We start from the raw sequence: 23900 nt of genomic DNA on the forward strand, positions 1-23900 counted from the left end.
ACGAGCTCAGTCACCTTCGTTTACCTCCCGGATCACCCGTCGGGCATCGCCACGGTTACTGCATCCGCCTCATTTTACGACTAGAGTCGTTAAACATGCGACACGGGAAACCGGCTTTTATTGATCAGACATTTCCAAAATACAAAACTGATTTAAAGAATTATCAGAACAAACTGGTGGAAGAGCGTCGACCCAAAAACAGGTTGAACAAAGATTATTTATTTCATTTTCAATACTTTATCTCTCCAAGACAAAAAAAAAAAAAAGCACATCTGACCAGCTGCCTCACTGAGTTCCCATTAAATTACCAGACAATACTTTCATTTCTGTCAAAGATGTTCAAGTCTCAACCGGAGGAACTATACAGCTGTAATCTGAGGTGAATTCATCCTAGTTCATCACATATTTAGAAGAGAACACTAGAAACTCAACGTCTACTCATGGTCGTTTCCTTTAAAGGGTCCTGTAAAAAAGAAAAAGATTCCCCCCACACATCCACCTTATAAATCATTTTCTTTATTTAAATCAGCGTGAGGCAGTTATGCTATGAACAATACAGGAAAGTAAAAAAGTGACAAAGAGAAAGACAAAAACATGAGATCCAGTTAATATTAACTGCACTTGGCACTGGAGACGTTCATGGAAATGGGGAAGGAAATATACACGTTTATTACGCCTGAAATTTGCCTCCAGTGATTATTAAGTCAGCCGTTGGGAGTGAAAGACCGGAGAGGTTAATGGCGCTCTCAACAGCCAGGAATTTACTTCTTTTTGTGTTGTTCCGCTCTTTTCCGCCGTGTCCAGGACGCGACGGCTTCGCTGCCGTCTGCAACGCCGCCGCGTCCATTCCTTCACCTTTAGATTGGCGCGCGGTGGCGAGGTCGCACGAACAAACAGCATCGCCCTCAAACCCCCAGCGTGCCACCAGGTGCCCCGTGTGGCGCTCAGGGCGATCTTTGTGCATTTATCCCTTTTATAAACCAACCATCATCAAAAAAAAAGTTAGAGAGGAGCAACTTCTGCCGCCGCGACGGGGGCAAAAGTCAATGAAACGAGATAATTAAAAAGAAAAGCTTCAAATAAAGTCAAACATCCAACAAAAAAAAAGCAAAATAAAGTAAACCCACTCCCAGGTAAGGAAAAATCTCCAATCAAACACTGACGCCAACGTGTGAGAGCGGCCGGTGGCTGATTAAGCCGAGCATTAGAATTAACCCGATCCAACTTTCACTGTCGTGTTTACCCGCCCGGTTTTATTTATGAACCTCGCAGGTAAACACGCAGAATAATCAGTCGCCGCCATGTTTTTCTGTTGTTTTTTTTAAACCATTCTCTGTAAATTGGGCTGAACGGGACAGCAGCAGGGCAGAAATCGATCCGTCCGTTCAAGTTTAGAGAGAAAGACGGGCTTGGAGCTGAAAGGATGGCGTTGCAAAGTGAGAAGTGTGTGAGTTGATTCCAAACTGGGAAAAAGGAGGCAGAGAGAGAGAGATAGAAAGAGAGAGAGAGAGAGAGAGAGAGGAGAGGTGACAGCTCAATTCGCTCCTGATGTGTGAGGAGTCTGAAGAGCCTAAAGAAGAGGGATAAATAGATGTGTTGCCATGTATGTGAGGAGGAAATGTGTGACTGCGTTGTGTGTATGTGCATGTGCATGTGTGTGTGTGCATGTGTGTGTTCTGTCCGTACAGCTTTATCTGACGGTGACTCCAAGTTTTTCCAACACGCGCACTCCTTTCTCCTGGTACTCCTCCCGGGTCAGCCAGAAGTTGTCCTTGTCCTTCATGATGTCGGCCAGCACGGCTCCGCCCAGGAACACCATGTGCTTCCGCCTGGGAGGATCCTCGATCCTGATCTTGAATTTCTATCAGTCAAAGTAACAGAGTCTATGAGACCAGTTCTGTCCTACGGTGTAAATGCTTCGCTAGGTGGGCCGGGGTCAGAATTCACACAATTCAGCCTAAAATCCAAACTCTGCTACCGAGGTTTACCAAAAACAGCTAAATATGAGCCGTAACACCGAGGGGGAGCAAATGTTTGGGAAAACCGGAACAGATATTTGGAATTACTGATGGACAGTGGAAAAACACCTAACCAGAACTTTACAAAGATATTTATAATGACATCAGTAGGTTCAGGGAGTTGATGTGGCTGCAAGCGGCAAAAGTTAATTATGTTCTAGTATAATTTAGTCTAAAATATCTCTGAGAAGTGGATCGAGCAGCATGTGACTTAAATGATATTCGACTATTAAGTCAACGTCTATTGACATCTGGCGCCACCTGCCGTTGGAAGCATGTACTGCACGTCCGTCAGCAACGGCAGGATTGTGCACGATTTACTGCGTTTCTGACTGACTGGACTGAAGCAATACAGCCTTGACCTTCCGATCAAAGAAAAGAGCAGGTTTAAAATCTAACCGAAAGCTTGTCCACGTCTCCTTTGAGCACGCGCTCCAGGTACAGCTGCTTGAGTTCCCGCTCCAGCCGAGAAGGCAGGCCGGGGTACATGGTGGACCCCCCTGATAGCACGATGTGTTTGTAGAACTCAGCCCTGATGATGGCAACAGAGTAGAAAGAGAGTTAAAGGAGTTTAAATCTGTTGGAAAGTAACAGATTACACGAAAATTGCAATAAAGCTGGATTCTATAATAGGTGGCCAAAGGTATAACTGACAAAGGAGACTGGCCACGCCTCCGTTTGGCTCACCTGGTGTCGATATCAGCCGCCTGGATGGTGTTGAAGAGAAGCTCAGCCACCCCGACACCCTCCACGTTAATTAGGTGGGGCTGGAACAGAGCCTCCGGGGCCTCAAACCGCTCCCCTCCCACCTTGATCACACGGCCATCTGGCAGCTGGGGACGTGTGGGAGGGTTGAGAAGAAGAGAAAAGAGGAAAATGACACCAGTGAAGGGCTTAGGACGCAGAAACGAAGCTCGACAACTGTGACGTGGTCGCTGGCGCCCCTCTCTGTGTTGATGGCGCTTCTAAGAATGAAAATGCTGAGCGCTAATGTTGTGTTTGGTGTGTCAGAGGCAGCGAGAACGCGTGTCGGACTATAAAAAGGCTGCATTCAGCCAAGGCTGGTGGGAGGAAGTGGAGCCCAGCCACCGCCGCAGAGTGGCTTCACAGGAAATGATGTAACTCGCAGTTCAGGGCCCTTCGACCACGGTGACATTGCCCTCCTTGTTTAAGCACACTAATGCACACCAGCGGTAATTACACATACGTGTTCGCACGCACGCACGCACGCGGCTCCACCAGCCCAAACACTCACGGCCAGTGAGTTCGGAGACACAACACGGGCTCGCTAAGGCGTGTAGCGAGGCGGACTTCTGAACCTGCGTTTAGACTCTGCGGTTCCCTCTGCAAGGAAAAGAGCCTTGGAAAGAAAAGCAGGGCAGATGGAGGGAGGCGGCACCTCCATGGGTTTGAGTCCCAGACAAAACAGTTAGTCAGCAGCGCTGCCCTGGCCCGGAGCTGCCAACCCAGCTAACAGCAGCCATATGCTAGGCCACTCAGTTCAGAGCCCCCTGAAGAACTGCTCAATTAGGAGACATCTCAGCGACTTAAAAAGCTAAACCTTCAATGTGGTCAAAAAATAACAATACTCAGACAGCCTGACACAAAATATTCAACAGCCAAAAAGAGTTGGTGGGATTAGCCGCTTTGCCACCGCCATTTTCTTAAGGGAAAGTCTGATTCAAACCACAGCTTAGCTTATTTACAGTCAACTATGGTTAACAGCTCACAGTGTCCCCGGAAGAGCAACAACCTGTTGTTCAGGTCGCTCTTCACACTTGTTCGTAGTTAACCACAAAATGCAGGTCACCCAGAGTAGCTGAGGAGCAGCAGCTGTTGAGATTAACAACGTCTCCACGCTGCGGCGACCCGAGTGTGCGTTTATCGACATTCACCGTGTACGATTCCACCAGCACGGTGGTCTCCAGGGCCAGTTTCTGCTCCTGTTCGATGTTGTAGCCCACGTAGCACAGCTTCTCCTTCATCATCCGCACCGTTTCAAAGTCTGCCGAGTGGTTGAAGGCGTAGCCCCTCAGCAACAACAGCTGCACCCGGGGAGAGAAGAAGAAGAAGAAAGGTCCTTTCAGGATTTTTGCAGACGTTTTTCCCCCAATGCTCGGCGACGCCCCCGCTGTGGGGCTCCGCGGGGTACCTTGATAAGGTAGCGGGTGATGTCCCTGCCTGCGATGTCCAGGCGTCTCGTCAGGTGCGGGAGGCTGAAACCCTCGTACACCGGACAGATGTGCGTCACGCCGTCGCCCGAGTCCACCACGACGCCGGTCAGAAGGCCTAAAACACAAAATGAAGATCCCCACTGCACTGATGCAACGTCTCTGTAGCCCCACAGGCTGCCACAGCTCCAATATTTGCTTGGTAAACTGCAGAAACCAGACACGCTCGCTAAATATAAGGCTTGTCGGGCTTACTCGCGTCCTCGTGCGGGTTCTTTAGGAAGTGACTCAAGCTCGTGTGTCATCTTACCCTGAGCGTAGAGGGTCAGCACGGCCTGGATGGCGATGTAGACGCCGGCAAACTGGTAGGTCTCAAACATCACCTGAGGAGGGCGGAGCAGAGGCACACGTGAGCGGATCTGACAAAAACGGCGACCCGACGGCGTTCGGGAGCAAGCCTACTTCGATGATCTTTTCCCGGTTCTTGGTGGGGTTCATGGGCGGCTCCGTCAGCAGGATCTTGCAGTTGCGCGAGTCGATGTTGAGCTTCTCCGGGCCGAAGGTGTAGTCCCACAGGTGCTTCATGTCGTCCCAGTTCCTCACGATGCCGTTTTCCATGGGGTAGTTCACCTCCAGCATGGAGCGCAGCTCGCTGGCCTCGTCCCCCACCATCAGGTCCTGCGGGCAGAGGTCAAAGGTCAGAGGTCACCACGGTGCATTCGCTCTGCTTCTGCCGTGTGGTGGTCCGAGTCTGGAAATGCTCGGAAGGCGACGAGAGGAGGAAAGAGCATCGCGCGTTCAGATCGCCCCGCTGGTGTTGGTTTCAAAATCACGCCGCATGCACGATAAAATATTCTCATGCATCCACACCTGTTCCAGCACAAGTCAGCAGTCTGCATGCCGAGCACCCTGGCAACGCAAACAACCTTGGGGTTAGGGTCGCATCTTAGCCACCGTGGAGCACCTCACGCTCCGTTCAGAGACGCTGCGGAAGCTCACAGGAGGCCGCCACTTTATGGGCTCGTTCCTGTGTGTTTTGGCATCGACGCAGGACCTGTCGCAGACAGAACCCCTCCATGTGGTCGTCACGGGAGCAGGAAACCAGATGCGCCGCCGTCTCAGCCATCAGCTGCTCGCCATACGTCTTTCAGTTTAAAGAATAAACCCTCAAACATCACCCAGGATTTTCAGCACGATCACCTGGGGCGTTAGCATTGAGCTCAGGTTAGCACGCTAGCGAGGAAAAAATACCGGTTGGCCAGAACCATTCGAGCAGAGTGGAGATCTTACATTCTCTACAACTGCAAACTGTTTTTCATTTTCATGTCTTTAAACCGCAGGAGGGTCTTTTTTAAAACTGTGTATTACATCTGTCCAACGATTCTGCCGGGCTATGAACCAAAGCAGCTAATAAAGCTCTCAAAAGCACGCCTGAATGCAAATTGTTGGTCAATAACAGGAACCAAACTGAATTTCAGACCAGAATAGGCAAAATGGAGATGAATTAATGACCAATTGATGGGGAAAGCAAAGCAAAAGAGACAGAAAATCAATAAGAAGCAGGAAGATGTTATAATTTTTCAGACTTGTAAGGTAGCGCACGACAACTCTCAGGACCAGGCAGGAACAGGAGCCACACACCAACTTACCATCTTCTTAGCATTCTACTTCATCATGGGAGAACAACACATGGAAGAGGAAAGTGAACATTAAAAGAAAGAACGCAAAGGAAGAGGGGGAAAAAGGGCTACAGAGCAAAAGAAAGACAATAAAATGGAAAATAAAACCTTGGCTACTATGAAAACACAGTTATCTTTTTTAAAAAAATATTTACAAATCCTTACCTTAATCTCAATGTTTCCCACTTTTGCTGTTGAGCGGATGATGGGCCGCCCAACCAGAGCAGGGAAGATGTGCTCGGGGAAATTTGAGCCTGCATAGCCGCACTTGACAAACTGAAAAGAGAAATAAGGAAACCAGAGGAATTGGTTAAAAAAAAGGAGTGAAGTGCTTTAGTACAATGAGACATAGTTAGCCTGATCTTTCGCAATAGCAAAACCTCCATATGGAGTTTAATAGTTTAATGAGTGTGACTAACAGAAGAAGACTGGACAGACGACACGATGCACCAGTGCAGAGTTTAAAAGCTGACTGGTTGATTGGACAACCAACACCGACATAAATACCAATAAAGCCAGTTTCACAAAGGTGCATCTGCTGTTTGCGGTTGTGACACACTCTTTCACTTCCTCGTGACTTCACATCTCAGCCCTGATGCAATGATTAAACCCTGCAGGCTTCTTCAAGCAAAAGCTGGTTGGGGACAAAAAGAATGATCCAAAAAAGACATAAAATGCAAAATGTGCTGAGCCAACATCCTGCCTGCTGACAACATTTAGGAAAGGGAATGCCCCATCCATTTAAAAAAAAAAGACACCCGTGTCCAAAACCAACTGATGATAGAAGAAAATCTGCTTATTCCGTTTTAAATGTTCACTGTAAAATAACAGAATATTTGATTATGTAAGCTTGTTTGCAATTATGCCGACAAAAAAGACTGACTACAGACACAATAACTTTCAATGTTTCAAAACGGATATGGCCTAAACAGCCCAGGGATCTATTTAATGCCAGTCTGGTAGGAATAAATACTTAGGTTAATATTTTGTCTACGCAGATTTGTAGGTCTGAGGGACATTTCGATCTGGGAAGTTGGGGCAGAAGTTGCTCTCCAATAAATCTGACACGGCCCAGCTAGCATAGCTAGTCTAATCGACGAAAATTAAAGCTAATAATTTAGACTGGCTGATAAGACTTACAGCCTTAAACACTCTGCACGAAGCAAATAGCGCAAAATCAATCGGATATTTAATCGACAGATTAAACAGAATAAACCAGACAGCTGTTAGAGCTAGAATTAACCTAGCAACTTAGCTCGCTGCTTAGCTGTAGGAACCACTACCAGGAAATGGGCCTTTGCTTGCTTGTCTTAAATGATCTGTGCATATTGGTTTGTGAGTTGGAGTCGGAACTTTGTGCTCTGTTTAGGGATAAATGTCTTTTCCGTGTCGCGCCTGGATGAATGAAAATTTGCTAGCTAAAAAGCTAACCAGACACCCACCCAGTTAACGCTAGCTAGCTCAGACGATGACAGCTCCACTTCCTGTTTCAGCCGATCGTTCTATAAAACGGCGCCATTAACAGCGAGCCGAGGATTAATAGAGTGTCAAACCGACGCGGAGAGCTTACCCCGGTCCCGTTGTCACAGACGACTACTTTCCTTCCTTGGCTGTCCATTGTGTAAAAGCCCAGTTGCCGCTGAACCACCCTCAACTTTCTTTCAGGAAGCCGGAAGGAAGACGCACAGCGACGGGGCGAGGAGGCGGAAGGGAAGGGTGCTCATCCGGAGCGAGGCCGGAGCCGCTCATTTGGCCAATTATGGCCAAATCCGACGCGTTCCGCAATAACTCCCAGTAAAAATTCAAATAGTTCGTTTTAAACAAAAGGGTTTCATATCGTTTTGAATATAAATGCAGTCACATAGACCCAGACCGAGAAAAAACCCCAAATAAATCAACAGGTTTGGCAATCAAAACCTGCCAGTCTTCAGGATTCGGATCCAACAACCAACAGGACAACTAACAGCCAAATAGAGGATCGATTGATTTATTTCAGGATCTGGAGTGCAGCAAATCAAGGGAAATGTGATTTATACCCTCAAAACATTGAGAGACAACCTCTGATTTTATGAGTATAAAGGCACAACTCATAAAAATACAACTGCGGTTTCAGAAAATGACTGTAAAAACTTGGTATTTAAATAGATTTCAGGTAGATAATAAATGAAGCGCTTCAAAAATAAAGTCATCTATCCTGCTCAGCACGAGCACACAGTACTGCATGTGTCAGGACTCAGTAAGTAAGAAAAAATGGAAGCGTTAACCCTAAAGAACTCAGTGCTACTGGCACTCAATCTCAAATAGAATTGTGAACCAGTTACAGCATATTTAGCTGAAGTTTTGACATTTTTAAAACAAACTTCACAGGAGAAAGTTGGGTTTTGTTTGTTTTTTTACATAAAGTGCATATTAGTAGTGTTAGTGCACTGTAACATTCTTACATTATTAATGCACAATGTTTGATACCGAAAACACAGGAAGACGGATTTAGTCACATGCACAGGACAAAGACACCAACACTGATCTATTCAACACTGGAAGAGTTAGCTGGTCGCTAATGGAGTGAATCAAAATAGCATTAAACACATTGGATCTGCTCATCTTAGCGCTCCCTCAGCTGTTTCAGCCTTTCCAACATCAGCTCACGATGAGGATGCATCCTCCAACACGACTGCGGGGTCCTTCGGTATGGAGAACAGGTGACGACACGATGAGGAGGGACAACGCCTGAGGGGGACTCAGTGGTGCAGACCAGAAGTAGAGTGGTTCACTGGAAGAAAGCAGGCAGAGGACCCGTAACGTGGTCTATTTACGACCCCAGAAGTGAGGGGCTCTGCGAAGGCAGGTGCCGTCCTGAGAGCTTCTAAGGCCGCGGTTGTTCCAGTCCGTCTGGCTGGAGGGAATCGTACCCTACACGGACAACAAACCATCAAATCTCCTCACCAGCAATCATGAAATTAGAACAGAAGACTAAAACTGACCTGTACTGGAGCGGTGGAAGGTGCTGGTGCGTCCTGGGGGGTCGGAGGTGCCGGTGCCGCCGTGTGTCTCGGAGAACGGGCGGCTGACTCGGAGTCTTTGGTGGTCTCTAGCGAACGCTGATGGGTGGGAAAGAAACCGTCAGCGCCAACAGGAGCAACAGGACGCTGCTCATCTTAGGCTGCGTCCACCTCGCGAGTCCCGGGTTCGTTTTAGAATTTCCTTCTCGCCCTGTTTTAGGATCGTAAGTGTGGAGGGAGAGCTCTTCTAAAGCAGGGTGGAGAGGCCTTTTCATTTTATTGCCGACAAAGAGCAGCTTTAATTGGTCCAACTCACGACGTTCTCTGCGTCCACGCCGAGGCACCTGAGCAGAGTCCTGCTGGAGTGGGAGCCTCTCCACTGGAACCGGAGGCCGACTGCACTGTGAAGGTCCGCGCGCAGCCACCGCAGCCCCTTCTGGATCCTGCAAGCACAGCGACGTGCCCACAGAACTCAATCCAAATAAAGATTCCCGTCAACCCCGTCGTCTGTCCTCACCCCTGGCCCTGTTGCTCCTCGCCGTCCTCACGCTGAGGGGGCTGTTGGACATCAAGCAGAGCGGCGAGGCTGAGCACCTCCAGCTCTGGGGCAGCACACGGGCCCCCTGCCTCCAGGAAATTAGCCAGGAAAAGCTGGTGCACACGGCCGGAAAGTGACGCCTAGTTGTGCAACAAGAAGGTGGAAAAATATCAGATCGCTTCCTGATCGAAAGATAATGACAAGGGATGATTACGTTGCAAATATATGCATTTATTCTATTTATAGTATGAGATTTAGTTACTTCTAGTTCATGATTCCTCTCCGTGGCCAGTTAAAATCATCACAAACATGTTTGTCTAGACGTAGAAGCCCGTCTGACCTTACAGCCGGGAGCCTCGTCCTCGTCTTCAGTGGGGACGGAGCCGGCTCGCTCTCTGGTCCAAGCCGGCTCGCCTTCCTCTTCCTTCCTGTCCGTGAACTCCGCCCATAAATCCTCTCCGTCGTCCTGCGCGGGCGCTGCGCAGAAGTCGGCGAAGCTGTCGCTCGGTGGGAGCGTTCCCAGAATCAGCACGGCAGCGTCGGCTCGTTGGGCGTGCACCGGGTCCGAGATATCGTGGCGCGCTCCTGACCGCAGCGGACCGGAGGTAGCAGAGTTTTCCTGAGTTGCGGATGAGTCGGAGCGGCGAGGATCCTCCTCGGCCTTCGCCTGCGGCCACGTCGCCGCGCCGATGTTGCCGGAGCGGCGGCGTCCTGGCTCGTCTTGTTCGTCGCTCTCCTCGCCTCCCTCTTCTCGAACCTCTGGGGTCGGATCGCTCTCCTCCGACGCTCCTTTCTCGGCGTAAACCTTCGCAGGAGGAAAAACCAAAGTTGCTGCAGTTTCCTGAGGCTGTTGCTGGTCCTGGTGGGGTTGCGCAACTGCAGCGTCTCCTTCCTGCCAGTGTCCGATCATGGTGCAATCTTTTGCTTTAGATGAACAATGAGGGTCAGAGTCCCCTAAAGCCACCTGCCCGGGACTACGGGGGCGTTCTAATGGGCTGTTTGAAGGGTTCCTCTGCCCAAGTCTGCTGTTAGACGTCTCTGGATTCCCTGAAGGTGTGAAACCACAGCACCAGTGATGCACCGTCTGCTCTGTAAACACAGTGAAGTCAGCAAAGCCCATCTCTTCCCTCTGAAGACGCGCGTTAGCTGCAGAGGCTACGCAGGTATCAGCACTGCGGTAGTCATCTATGAGGCGCACAGCCGATTCAGCTTTAAGAGCCCGATGCTCCATGTCCGTCTCATTCCATCCTGAAGCCAAGTTCATGGAGAATGTGGGTTGGGATTTCTTCACTGGGAGATTAAGGCCACAGCCAGATTGATGAGTGGCTGGCTTTATGGGGAGAGGTTGTCTGAGGCAAGTTGTTGATTCGGGGGAGTCAGCCGAGCCCGGGGGCCTGCAAGACACCCCGACTGAGAGCTGCACAAAACCCCTCAGCTCCTCCTCCTTGGATTCCACCTCAGGATGACCGACACCATCCAGTGGCGCTGGAGAGGGACACCTCAACGGACTGATGTCTGCTGGCTCCATATATTGTTGACGCAGGCCCCCAAAGCCTCATGTGCCTAAGAGAGAAGCACAAGACCGTGAGCGTCTCTGGATGACAGAAATGCAACAATCATTTGTTGATAACAGCCACAAAAAAGTCGTTTTGTGGGAACACATTATAGTTTGAAGGCAACTGGTGGGGGAAATAAAGAATTGGCACCAGTTGGTCTGTTAAAGACAAATAAACAGTTACAAAAGTCACCGAACTTTACAAACTGTTGCTGCAATCAAATGATTCCTTCCTGCATGTGAGGAGCTACGATTTTGGTCAAGATAGTTAGCTTAGGGTGAAAAACAGACGAGAGAAAACTGCACCGATAACAGTCTTAAGTGCAAACATCCATTTTTAACTATCAATGTTTTTAAAAACAGAATAAAATCTGATCTTTTTGTTGCATACAGGAGACCTTACCTGCTGTCCTGTCCTGCAGGAGGACCAGCTTATTCAGCCACAACCACACAATTATGGTGCTGGTGTTGCCCTGTGAGGACAAGAGAGAGTCAAGATCAGCGTCTGGGATAACTTTGGCTCCCTGGAAATACAAAAGAATAAATAAATCTTCCATTTTAATACCCTTCTATTTTCTATCCTCTTTATCCAGGAAAGTATCGTGCGATACGAGCAAATATCTGTTGATATGTAAACACCAACTTTGCGATTAAAACACTTTCTACTTACAAAACAAGTAGGCATTTATGCAGTCTAGTATTTAAAAAAAAAAAAAACATTTTAAATGACGACCCATTATCTTGTTACACCACAGCACTTAATTGGCTTATAGCAACACCAGCTAGCTAGCACAGCCAGCAATTAGCCTACCGACAGCTCCCTTTAGAAAAAAACGCTAACGCTGTCACGCTACCTAATTGCTTCGGACAGACATTTAAGAACACAAACTTGCTGTGTCTTTACCTGCGTTTATTCACTTTGCCTCCTGGTGAGTTCTGTATTTGACTCTTTCTGTCTATCCTCCATTATCAGCCTCCAAATGGACGCTTTAGGTTAGGAGCTCCCACTTGACACCACCGATGGGATCCCTTTCGTGTACTTAGCAAACAGGAAATAACTCTTCTCTAACATAGACGATCTTTGCGCTCCTGTGGCAACATCGCCATCTACCGGCAGTAATTGGACATACACCACTCTGGTTTATTGTGGAGTTTCAAGGATCAGGGAATTTTCCAGTTCTAACAGCATTTGTATTAACGCTATATTCCATTTTAGCAAATGGTAATATTTAATATGAGAAGTGTCAAATGTGATTTAATCTCTGTGTTACACTCTATCCTAAAAACATCAACTTAATTTAGGTTTAGAGTAGCTAAATAACCATAATGAATGCTAACTAATCAGGTGTGGAAATGTAATTCAATGAGTTCCATCTAATATGTAGTTTACAAAATATTGAAAGAAATAAAGAAATGTTGCTGTAATTCATTTTTTTATTACAACAGCATTACATCGTTGTAAAGCTGAACGCATAAAACAATTCAAAATCATTTTTAAAAAGTTCAGTTTACTTGGTATTTGGTTTACAGGTCAGCCTAGCACATGCCCTACATTATTTTATTGTAAAGACTTTGTTTTTAAAAAGTAACGCGTGAAATGTGTCAGTTCACTTCTTGAACCCTTGAATTCAGTCAGATTAGGCACAAGCTTCTACAAATCGACAGGCAATACAAACTATCTGTTTTTTTTATAGACGGTTTTAAATGGTTTAACACAAAAAACACATCATAATAGCTTTTTCCCTCTGGCCTCCCTCAAGCTACAAGTTTTAAGATGATAGCTATGAGCAACCATTTTCCCACAGCTTTTGCAAAAGTACGGCTTTTCTCCTGTGTGAGTCCTCAAGTGCACATTGAGATTGGAGCGTTGTGCAAACGATTTCTTGCAGAAAGGACAGGTGTGGGGCCTTTCACCGGTGTGGATTCTCAAATGTATAGCCAGATGGTTCCTCCGGGCAAACTCTTTGCCACAGCTGGAGCATTTGAACGCCCTCTCTCCCATGTGAACCTCATCCATGTGTCTGATCAGATCACAGTCCCTGGAAAACATTCGGCCACAGACCCGACACACCCTTTTCTCCACCAGGGTTTGTTCGTGGTCCATAGAAACTGTCTCCAAGCGACCCTGACGGCGGTCTAACAAGTCCCATCCACTTCTATTCCATTCCTCGTTAACTGATACACTAAAAGCAGGAAACTGCTGGTAGTCTGTGGGACGAGTCGTTTCTGATTCATATCCATCTTTGACACCATGAGAAGACTCATCGGTCGGATGTGGAGAGATGGAGACATCCACCAGCTCATCCTTAACGTCCTGGGAGCCCTGGGCCTCATCCTCCTCCACGCTGGGGAGCTGATCTGGCAGCTGGGATGGCGAAATATCCTCAGTATCTAAATTCGTGCGTACAAATAGAGGAATCGGCGTTCATATCTGACACAAATGCATTTGTACAGTCACAAATAAAGGTATAAAATTGGAAAAGCAATGTGCGGTGTCATATTTCTTACACTTTTAAGTTATGGGGACTCAAATGTAGCACTAGCGCTGTTGCTAACAGCAGTTGGAATCGGAGTTAAAGGCAGCTTCTGGGACACCCACCTTTTCTAGTTAATATGACTTCGGCTTTTAAAACGGACAGCTGTTGCAGCTGCTTCCTCAGCTGGATAACCTCCTTCTTGGAGCGGACGACCTCCTCCTGGTACTCCCCGATGGTCTTCTCCACAAGTCGGAAGATTTGCTCGGCGGCCGCCGCCAGTCGCTCGTTGACCAGCTCCCTGAGCAGCTGCGCTCCGGCCATGATAGGGCGCCAACTCCCGCTGATGTGACCAGGAATAAACCGCTGCTCTTCAGCTCTTTATTCACACCCGATGGCTCAGTGTTGTAAATGACGTTGATGACGGCAGCGATGCCGTTAGGTCAGCATCCTACAGCGCCCCCTGCTGTCGGGGTGCACTCAGGTCCTACCAACGCAATATTAGAACTATAGGTTAAATAATACAGGCAGATTTTAAAACTTAAAAAAAAAAAAGCCCCAGTAAGACAAAATAACACCAACCTATTTATTGGAATATTCACTTAACATGTAAATCACGTGATGCGTGGCTATATGACAAGGGAATATATAAATAAAAATAGCCTTGTGTCATTCTGTTCAGTCAGGATATCTGTGCATTAATGACCGAAACTGGGAAAACAAAGTATAAATAAAACCAAACGGGGTAAATTTCTTGTCAACCATAAAATGGTTATATTGAACAGGACAACTTTTTGTCATTAAACAAGGCTCTAAAGTCTAAATATTGTAGAGAAATTCCATTACTTCTTATTGTTTAGCATTTCGTTTGCTAAATACATACATGGTTTAGTTTGTAGCTGTGCATATACACCAGCGAAGGTTTTTTTTAATTTACTCCAGCACTTAAAATGTCAGTTCCAACACCTGATTTGATTTTTGTATCTACAGTGAGGTAATTTGCTTCGATTTTTAAGATATTCAGTTAATTCTCAACACTATTTACATCTTATCCTCCTGTTTTCATTAAGCCGCGTGGATGTATCGCTGCCACATCTCGTGAACCTCTAAATGCATCTTCAGGTCCATCTTGGTGGAAAAGCTTCTGTCACATTTCGCACAGCGACATGACCGTTTCGCACACTTCCTTCTCTCTGTCAAGCGTGCAGCGCGGTGGTGACGTTTACATTTCTTACAGTAACATGGTTTCCCTCCTGCGTGCGTTCTCAGGTGGATATTTCGAACGCTGCTCTGAGTGAACGCTTTGCCGCAGAAATTGCAGAGGAACGGCTTTTTGTCCGTGTGAACTCTCATATGCAGGCGAAGGTCGGCTTTTTTCCTGAACTCCTTTTCACATTCAAAGCATTTCGTTTCTTCCTCCACGTTTCCTTCTAATGCGAGTTGCGTATTTGGATTCTTCCCTTTGCAGAACTTTAAATGTCTACTCGTGGCAAACCTGTTGCCACAACGTTTACATAAATAGGGTTTCTCACCCGTGTGTACACTCATGTGAACAATACGACTTGAGTTCTGGATGAATGTTTTGCCACAGAAATCACAGCTGAAGGGCCTTTCACCTGTGTGAATTCTTACATGCAGAATCAGCCGATGCCTATCTTCAAATTCTTTGTTGCACTTCAAGCATTTAAATGCCTTCTGACCTTTGTGACTCTCATGTACGTGTTGTTTCAGCAAAGAATCCTTCATAAATCCTTTCCCACAAAACCTACAAGATATCTCCTCCCTTGGGGGTTGCTCCAAATCTACATAGACCTCTATGCTATGGCTCTGATCAGGTGACAAGGAACCGTCCGTTGCGGGAAGTGTGAAGTCATCAGTGTTCCAAGTGTCAGGCTCCATATCTGGACTGATATACTGATGGACTGGCTCCTCCTTAATTTGGACATTTTCCTGAAAGTGTGTTCCTTCCAGACTGGAAAACTGTTCCACTTTTATGTTACACTGCTGCAGTGAAGGGATGAACTTCTCAGAGATTCTCTGCGTGTCTAAAGGAGAGAAAGGACAATCAAAACCGTTATAATCTCTCAGATTAAGCCGGAGAATGACTTGCAAAAAATAAGACAAATGACACTACTCTGCTCAATTTAAAACTATCCTAACTCATTTATTTAGGGAAATGCTGTAATGCTGCAGTCAAACACACACAAAAAAAATGTAGTTGCTTACATTTTGTTGTGGAAGCTATTATATTGGATGGTGTTCCGCTTCCATGAATAGATTTTTTCAAGGCTTCCAACGCAGACTTTCTGACAACTAAAGCTCCTTTCTTGTTCTTGTAGAACCTATAGCCAAACAATAAACAATCTCTTAATGTGGAAATATTCTGATCTGTTAAAAAACATAGGACAAACTACGGGAGAACATAACTTACATCTCTGATGTTATTGGGAGTTCATAAAACTGTTTTGGGGGTGGTGGAGGGAACACTGAGGGAACAAAGTCCGGATCTGTAGGATCCATAGACACCTTTCCTGTGCAGAAACATAACTAAATTCATTATAACTCCAGTACTGTCATGTTGTTTAAAATCGCAGACTAGCTACGATTGTGCTGGATCCATAGACTGAGTCATTTTAAACCAGTTATCAACGATAGGGCCATTTAATCAATAGCTGATCAGGGCCGAAGCGATACTAAATGTACATTTTTATACTTTTATAATGGTTGTTTACATGCTACCCTGCGTTGGTGCGCATGCTAATGTTGCTAACCTGTGTTGATCTATGTTTTAGCCAGCAAAGAACGATAACTCTATGTCTGTTCTTATTACGGTACTTAAAGCGACCTAAATGACATATCCCGGAAAAAATAATACATAGAATCCTTGCCTGATATAAAATGAACACTGCAGATGCGAGCATTCCGGATGGATGCATCGCTCCAGTTTGTACGATTAATAGCTTTCAACCACAAACTTCTGCGTTCGACGTTAAAAGGTGTAGACATCGAAGGTATTCTATAAAAACGAATTTCTTTTGACTGGCCATGTCTATTTTTACATCCGATGGCACAGCAAGACATTTTTAAAAAAATATCTCACAGGTTTCGCCCGATCACAGCAAATGTCCCTCTACTTATTTCCGCGACTGCGCTGTCGCCACCCCGATGCGCGCGCAGTTACGGCGCTTGAAATCCAAGAAGAAGAAATTCCGCGTTCAAGGCCGTTAGAAAAGTGGGAAATTTGAATGTTTTCATTTATACTTTCCGTGACGTTAAGGTTTGTCTTTTTGAATAGTTTTATTAATTGCATGCATTCTAAATATTCTTAACAATGTCATTGTGTCATGATAAGTTAAGTTGGCTCATATGGGCTTTCAAATAATTAGTTGGATATTGTAAGGTTTATTCATAAGCCTATAGACTGGGGTCAGTAAGATATTTTACAATGCTGCATTCATTCATTAGATAATAATTAGTCAACATCTCTATTATAAACATCATTAATTTACTCGTCACTAAATTACCCCAGCAATTACTCAGTAAACACAACCAGCAAGACTTCCAAGACTGGAACTTTATTTGTTTGTAAGTTAGTTTTTAAAAAATAACAAAGACATCATGTACCATCTGAATTTGAACATTGGTCCATTGCACATGAAAAACAAAACCAAGGTGATCCCAGGATGACAATATGCAACATGTTTCTTTGCCACATAAAAGCTGTTCAGTTGAAAACAGTGGATCAAAAGGCAAAACACGATGCTGGGTGACGCAAAAGCGTAAAGGTCCAGCAGCCAACACCCCGACGCTGCTCAGACTTGGTCCATCCTGCTGACGGTTAACCTCCAAAAGGTAAAAAGAGGTTATTTTTGATCCAACACTGACTTCAAACACACAACCTTGATTTACCTTCAGACAGGAAAGTAAACAATTAAACCTAGTATTCAGGGTCAAACTCTGCTTTTATACAAGCTCAACCAGATGACTTCAAAAAACAAACAGGATTTCACCAACACAGATAGGAAACCATTGACACGCACAACCCTGCTGGTTACACGGTAATAAATAGAAATGATAGTGATGTTACAACCACACGACACTCACAACACTCGGAAATAGGTGATCCTACATCTACAGATTCTTAGATGGTTAATTTTTACAACCTTGTTATTTTAAAGATAAGTGAGGGGTGAAAAGAGGAAAAAGGCATTTTGTCAATTTATACTCCAAATTACTTCTCTGGCATTTGATTTGTGAAGAATCATTTGGTGATCAGAATGGACTTCTAAACTATATCTGCAACATAAACAGAATGTCTGTGAAACAGCAAACACTAAAGAACTTTCAGAGGTATTAGGTACATGCAGAGAAAAGGCTTTCCGTTCATGGTAATGATGAAGCCGGTCAGGCCGTGGTCCTTATGTACAACAAGAGCCAAAAATGGCAGGAATATACAGATCTGTGGGTCAAATAATGCTGTTCTCTTGAGTTTTAGATCCTTCCCTGAATAACCAAGGGGTATATGAAAGAGGAAAACCTCAGAAGGAATCAGATTACAATCGGGATGAAGTAACATTCATTTTTAGCTGCATTTTAAAGGGATGAATTGTTATTTCCGAGGATGGTGGAATCATTAGGAGATCAAGAACTGTGGCGTGTTTGTTTCAGAAGTAAACCGTTTATCTCGCGGTCATGGGGAATTTCTTTAAATCGGAATATCAGCAGATGTGAGTTGCTCAGCTGGAGATTTTTAGCTTCTTTTAAAGTGCACCAGTTACCATCAGTCCATGTACCTACGCCACATCCGACATCTAAAAACCCACAACAACCAGAAGAAAACACACACGCACGCACGCACGCACACAAGCTCCTCAGATGAGCCCTTTAATTTCTCCAGGTTTGAAGTGTTCATCTCCCTCCCCCACGAATCCTTGCAAAACACGGTGAGTTCTGTTAAAGAACGAAACACATGAACCAGTTTTACACTCCAACGCACATCTACTGTAGCATAAACACCCAGGAAACACACGAGTTATGAGGCTTAGATGTATTACATGATCACGACCGAGAAAAAAGTCCCCAAAATGCATCCTGTGAAAACAACTGTACATGTTTGTTCTGCCGCAACAGTGAACTAACGCCTCACGCTGGCTCAATCCCGCCCCTCATAATAAACCGACAACATTTCCTGTTTGAGTCCAAAACAAAGCAAAGCCTGAACAGACCCTGTCCGACCAAGCCGGTTCTGCTGCGGCTTTATTGCTGTGCGACTTGCGATGAATGCAAACGTGCAGACAGAGACGTGATGGCAAAGGAAGAGGAAGCTCTGTGAGTGAGATCTAGTCTAGCCTACATACGGCTGTGTTGCCATCGGCAATTGGAGTTTGGTGGCTGTTGGCAACAGAAGATTTACTGATTTTCCATCCATTTATTAGGATTCAAATGTGCAGAACTACGACAAAGCTCATGAAGTAAAAAATAAAGACTTCTCCTTTAACAAAAGCATAAGTTACATCTTTTAAACCATTTATTACTAAAGTAACTGAATGTACTGAGAAATTCATATTGAGCTGTAGTTTATGTTGAACTGATACAATAACAGGTGTAAACAGTCATTTCAGACACACACTTAATACTGTGGCTTCTACAGTTTGTGCATTTATGACAAGTTCCTGTATGCTAAAAGATGACCCGTGTAGAATGAAACAGTTAAAGACAAAAGCCTACGATGCATTTAAGACATTAGTGTATCGGTTGGCTATAGCTGTAAAAACAAACGCACCACAAATCTGGTGTGGGACGTTTCAGAACAACAAACACAAACACTGAAGGAATGAAAAACAAAGTGTGACAGCAGAACCAACGAAAAGCGCGAGGAGGATATTGTGCAGCTCTGCATCTTCCTGCGGGAACAGGAATACATTCAGAATATCATCGGGATCCGATTCTGCTTCCAAAAACTCACAGCTGCCATCAAACTAATTCTTTGACTCTGAATTTACACAAGTGTAATAATTGTGCTTCTTCTCACTTCAAGGAGGAATAAATGCCACCAAAAAAGAATCCAGTATGGGACAGATTCAGATGCATCATGCCATCACGTAATCCTCAATTTTAGGTATTTGGGTCGGTGAGAATGGAGCGCGTTGCCATGACAACTGGAATAAACCCAAGAGGGGGCAGAGGAACGGAACACAGAGAAAACTGGATGTTCTGCTGCATACTTCAGAGCTTTTGATGATTGATGGAGCAACAAATTCAGATCCAGTTGCTTCAAATGTAACAAAACCTTCTGCAACCGTTTTGTTTTCAATCAGTTTTGGACCATGTGAAAAACCCGCCGGAGCGCTGAAGGTGCTCATCAGTCGCGTTAGATGGAATCTTCCACAGATTCTTGTCAATTACAACAGTTCAAAGGATTTTTTTTTTTTTTTTTTTAAATGCTTTCAGAATTATTGGTTTGTAGTTCATATGATTTTTTTTTTTAACTTTCACTGGTTTGCCTTAATTTTAGCTGAAAAGTGCACCTAACATATACTTTCCTGAGTAACTACCTTTTGTTGTTCGAGTTATCTGCCTCCGTCTCAGCAAAAACACATGAGCTAATAAAAAAGATCCCTGATCTGACAAAACGGGAGGGGGGTTAAAAAAAAAAAAAAAAAATGGGGAAAATAAGAAGCCAAGTCGTTCACCCTCGATGCATCTTCATGTCAGAACAACGATGGATGGAAAAGAATGAAGAGAAGTGAATGGAAAGTGGCAGAAAAGCTGGACTTTTCGCCCAGGCTCCCCCGCTGCAGCAGTGTTGCATGATGGGTTATGAATGATGGCGCGATCGTCCGAGATCGCGACCCTTGTTCGTACGCGGCGTGCAAAGGAAGAGGAGGGAGGGGTTAACCGAGCTTGGTGATCTGTAGGTCTCCCTGTATCCGTACCGTGTCGATCGAGGACAAAGATTTCACTTTGTGATAAAAGTCAAACAGCTGGTGTCCGTCCACGAATATCCGGAACCTCTGGTGCTCGCAGTGAATCTCAATCTGAGGGAAACAAAAACACAGAGAAGAGGAGTTTATTACACTACGGGAATAAATCACAATCTGGCTTGAGGTCAGCGCTCACGATGCGCCATTGTTCTCAACGCAGAGCTACAGCAGACGTGCCGTTTTTCTCCCCATCCTGTTCTGAAACCGCAGCGCAACGTCTCACTGCCTCCTCGTTAATGACGAACAACCTTAGTCTGCAGCCTTTTCGCCGTCCTCGACTTCTCCGTCACACTCACACCGACCACACCGCTGCCATTACATAACCACAGCCGGACTTGCCGTCTAAAAATACACGCAACAACGGCGGCTCGGCCACATTCAGCGCATCGGGAATTGTTTTAAACTGACCTTTGGGGGTTCAATTCTTTTCTGGAGATTTTTAATGGTTTATTCTGAATCGACACCGCTGAAACACATAACAGATCCTTCAAATAAACACCATCTGTGTCATCTGTGTGAAGTTATTGGGGCGACTATAATCCCAGAGCGAACAACTCCTGGGGTCTTATGAGGACGACGCACGGGCCTCAAACTCCCCCCCCACCACCACCACACAGGCAGCTGATGCTGTGTTGAGCGCCTTCTCCAGCACAGGATACGGCGTCATGCAGCAGATAAATGTGATGTAGTGTGGAAAACATTTCCTGTTTGTCTCCGGCGTCGACAGCACAAAGGACATTTCTGTTGCCACGTATGATTAACTCCCAGAGAACTTGTGATGGCCACCACAGGGTTTTACAAGCCATTCACTTCTCTTTGTTCCTCAGCTGTATCACAAACTTGACCTCTTGGGCTTGAATGCTAAGCTAACTTGCTAGTAGTTGTGAATTTTCATGCTCACTGAAGGTTTGGTCAGATGACATCAGTAAAATCTTTGGTGTATGATGTCAGTTTATGTAGACTGGTGGAATTTGTGCCATTAAAAAGCAACTTTAAACTTTGTTTCCCCCAGAACAATTTCACCCTTAAAAAAAAAGACAGATTATTTACCCGAAAAGGCTGATCAGGGATGAAGGGGAAATAGGCGGTGGACGCCTCCTCCCCGACCCATTTCCCAGAGATGCGGGCACTACGCAGGAACTGGCGGTCGGTGAAGCGGGCAGTGAGTTTCAGGGCCACGTCGTGGGGGGGCTCCTCTTTCTCCGAGGCGCGGCCGCAGGTCAGACTCACGTCAAAGCTGAGATGGGGGAGGAAGCAGAGGCCCGAGGGTGTCAGACATATGAATTGGGGTTATAATCCAGGATAAATCATGGTAATTCTATTGCTGCTGTGTAAGACCAAAGCCACTATAAGCCACGTCCTGCCCTGCAGCCCCCTCCTCACCCCCCTCCATGCTGTTTACACAAAACTGAATCTTAGCTGAACTTTAGATATGAGGAAACGTGTGCGTTCCCAGCTCAGAAACTGTTGCTCAGGATATTTATATTGACTGTGCTGATGAGATCATTGAGAGGTTTGGTAACAACTTTGTCTAAATTTTCCATCTGGGGTAAAAAAAAAAAAAAAAAAAAAAGGACCCACCCTACTCAGCCCAGCCTGCCTCACTTGGTTCTCCTTTTCTCTCTTTGCCCCCCCTGTCTCCCAGCTAGGGAACGCCCTGCCTCTGCATACTTAAAGCCACCACTGCCTTTACACACGCTCCTCGGGCAGCAGCCCTGCAGGTCCGGTTGGTCCGAACAAACCACATCCCATATCTTAAAAATCTCCAAGCGCACATGAGGGTGGTAGCTTTAACAGCATGAGACAAAGGCGGCTGCAGATAACGTGTGCGTGCGCGCATATTTAGCGTTATCTCACCTGTCTGGCTCCAGGTCCACAATGCCCATCACAATGATCTTCTTCCCTGGCCGCATGCCTCCCCGGATTCGTCCGCTGAAGGGCACCGTCTGCACAAAGTGCGTTAGATTTACTCCACAGCCCGGACGTGCTGATAAATATAGATGCACTTTGGTGAGTGTTTAGGCATCTTCCTTACCAGGAGACGTGATAAATCCTCCTTATCCGGTGAGATGAGTCCGGGGTTCCCCAGCGAGTCGTTCAGATGATCAACCTCCATGTTCTTGACAGGAGACAGAAACTGACAGTTAGCAGGTCGGGTCGGGTCGGATCTGAGCTGAACCGGCCGGGGAGCTCCGGGAGGCTGTAGGCCTGTTAATCAAAATCTGCACACAGGCGGCCCTCGCATGATTCCCACAATTCCGAGGAGGCGGCCAACCGGCAGTGATGTTATCGGTCACCGTGCGCTTCCGCGACTATACAATTAAGCCTGGCTCTGCTGTAAACGTGCAAATACATTCCCAAAAAACGCGTCAAAAGGAGCGTGCAACGCCGTTTCATTTCACCAGCCATCATATTGGATTTCCTCCCAGGCCCCAGATGAAAGAGGAGTCGGCTTACGTCTTCAACGCGCTGCGCACGGCGCTCCGTATTTACAATATGCGCCGCATCACCGACCCCGGCGCGTTTAAAACCGACCGGCCTGTCGTTGTCCGCAAAACAGCCAAGAAAGCAACACGCACCGTCATTCACGCCTCACAATTAGGCCTACAAATACTCACTATTCCGTCGTTCTCCGCTGCCTGCACCGCCATCTTGAGCAGAGTCGCACAGGATGCTTATTATCGGAGCAGAGGCAGCCCTGCCCGCCGGAGGAGCCTGGTGTGTCAGCGTCGTGGCACTGACTGGGGAGGATAGTCCTGTTCCGGAGTCTCCGAGCCTGACACAGAACTCCTCTGCGCTCCACTCCTCTTTGAAATGGGTGGATATCTGCTGACGTATGCTTTATATTAATTACAGACTGGGAGCTTAATCCCCGTCTGTTGGAGGCTAATCAAGACAGATTTTCCCCAACCCTTCACCTAATTAGGCATCGCGCACTTTGGGCGTTTTTGCATGAACTTCCAAACACACGGGGTGAATGGTCAGTGAGCGTGTGAGAGGAGAGCCAGACCGGACAGTGGGGTTTTCGCAAAGAGTGACAACTCAATACTTTTCAATGATTAAACCGTCCCGTCGGCCTCTGAGGCCATAATGACCTATAAATAGACCAGATGCTGTTTCATGAACAGTAATTGCTTTTTTTTTATTTTTATCCTGACTCCCAGCCATTGACTTTTAAGAAATCTCCCCTCCCTTTTCTCCTCTGCCCTATTTGAGCTCCCTCCCTCCTTCATCCCCCTCCCTTCCCCCCTTCCCCCTTCCTTCTATCAATTTTACCTGCATATGCTGCCATCGCGTGGCTTGATGAGATACTGCACCACCGAGCTGTACGGTGGCCTGCTCTGGACCATCTTAATTTTTTCGCTTCAGCACAATTTCCGACAATGACTGACCAAGTAAACTGTAAACTGTTCATTGGCTATCAATAGAAAACCATCCACACATAGAATGAACACCTCACCTTAATCATTTATTCAATTGTAA

At 46.1% G+C, this 23900-nt stretch overlaps 4 protein-coding genes across 11 annotated transcripts; all 4 read right to left on the reverse strand.

Annotated features, from left to right (window-relative positions):
* Positions 1 to 496: 496 nt before the first annotated feature.
* Positions 497 to 7595, reverse strand: LOC101062388 (actin related protein 2). 2 transcript variants are annotated; one of them, XM_029835083.1, is made up of 10 exons: positions 7439 to 7595; positions 6034 to 6144; positions 4652 to 4867; positions 4500 to 4572; positions 4171 to 4307; positions 3914 to 4063; positions 2706 to 2851; positions 2418 to 2550; positions 1687 to 1861; positions 497 to 1570 (listed from the first exon to the last, which is right to left on the reverse strand). In XM_029835083.1, exons 1-9 carry the CDS (start codon positions 7484 to 7486, stop codon positions 1691 to 1693), a joined length of 1185 nt encoding a protein of 394 aa, XP_029690943.1. In that variant the 5' UTR covers positions 7487 to 7595; the 3' UTR covers positions 497 to 1570; positions 1687 to 1690. The 2 variants fall into 2 exon arrangements, with proteins under 2 accessions (XP_029690943.1, XP_003963860.1); XM_003963811.3 differs by having other exon boundaries at positions 497 to 1861.
* Positions 7596 to 7841: 246 nt separating this feature from the next.
* aftphb (aftiphilin b) lies at positions 7842 to 12003 on the reverse strand. Of its 6 annotated transcripts, XM_029835590.1 has the most exons (9): positions 11865 to 12003; positions 11364 to 11433; positions 10184 to 10968; positions 10112 to 10141; positions 9746 to 10051; positions 9385 to 9545; positions 9184 to 9310; positions 8850 to 8966; positions 7842 to 8778 (listed from the first exon to the last, which is right to left on the reverse strand). In XM_029835590.1, exons 3-9 carry the CDS (start codon positions 10931 to 10933, stop codon positions 8674 to 8676), a joined length of 1596 nt encoding a protein of 531 aa, XP_029691450.1. In that variant the 5' UTR covers positions 10934 to 10968; positions 11364 to 11433; positions 11865 to 12003; the 3' UTR covers positions 7842 to 8673. The 6 variants fall into 6 exon arrangements, 5 of the variants coding, with proteins under 5 accessions (XP_029691450.1, XP_029691448.1, XP_029691449.1 ...); XM_029835588.1 differs by having other exon boundaries at positions 9746 to 10141; XM_029835589.1 differs by having other exon boundaries at positions 10112 to 10968.
* Positions 12004 to 12379: 376 nt separating this feature from the next.
* Positions 12380 to 16598, reverse strand: LOC105416348 (zinc finger protein OZF-like). Of its 2 annotated transcripts, none has more exons than XM_029835561.1 (5): positions 16323 to 16598; positions 15866 to 15960; positions 15661 to 15776; positions 13560 to 15479; positions 12380 to 13351 (listed from the first exon to the last, which is right to left on the reverse strand). In XM_029835561.1, exons 1-4 carry the CDS (start codon positions 16368 to 16370, stop codon positions 14500 to 14502), a joined length of 1239 nt encoding a protein of 412 aa, XP_029691421.1. In that variant the 5' UTR covers positions 16371 to 16598; the 3' UTR covers positions 12380 to 13351; positions 13560 to 14499. The 2 variants fall into 2 exon arrangements, with proteins under 2 accessions (XP_029691421.1, XP_029691420.1); XM_029835560.1 differs by having other exon boundaries at positions 15866 to 15965.
* A 395-nt stretch (positions 16599 to 16993) lies between these two features.
* LOC101072765 (galectin-related protein B) lies at positions 16994 to 23467 on the reverse strand. The gene is made up of 5 exons (XM_011603086.2): positions 23036 to 23467; positions 22453 to 22536; positions 22275 to 22363; positions 21468 to 21654; positions 16994 to 20471 (listed from the first exon to the last, which is right to left on the reverse strand). Exons 1-5 carry the CDS (start codon positions 23066 to 23068, stop codon positions 20328 to 20330), a joined length of 537 nt encoding a protein of 178 aa, XP_011601388.2. The 5' UTR covers positions 23069 to 23467; the 3' UTR covers positions 16994 to 20327.
* Between the last annotated feature and the right edge of the window lie 433 nt (positions 23468 to 23900).

Source organism: Takifugu rubripes, chromosome 4, assembly GCF_901000725.2.
Source record: "Takifugu rubripes chromosome 4, fTakRub1.2, whole genome shotgun sequence".
Classification (NCBI taxonomy): domain Eukaryota; kingdom Metazoa; phylum Chordata; class Actinopteri; order Tetraodontiformes; family Tetraodontidae; genus Takifugu; species Takifugu rubripes.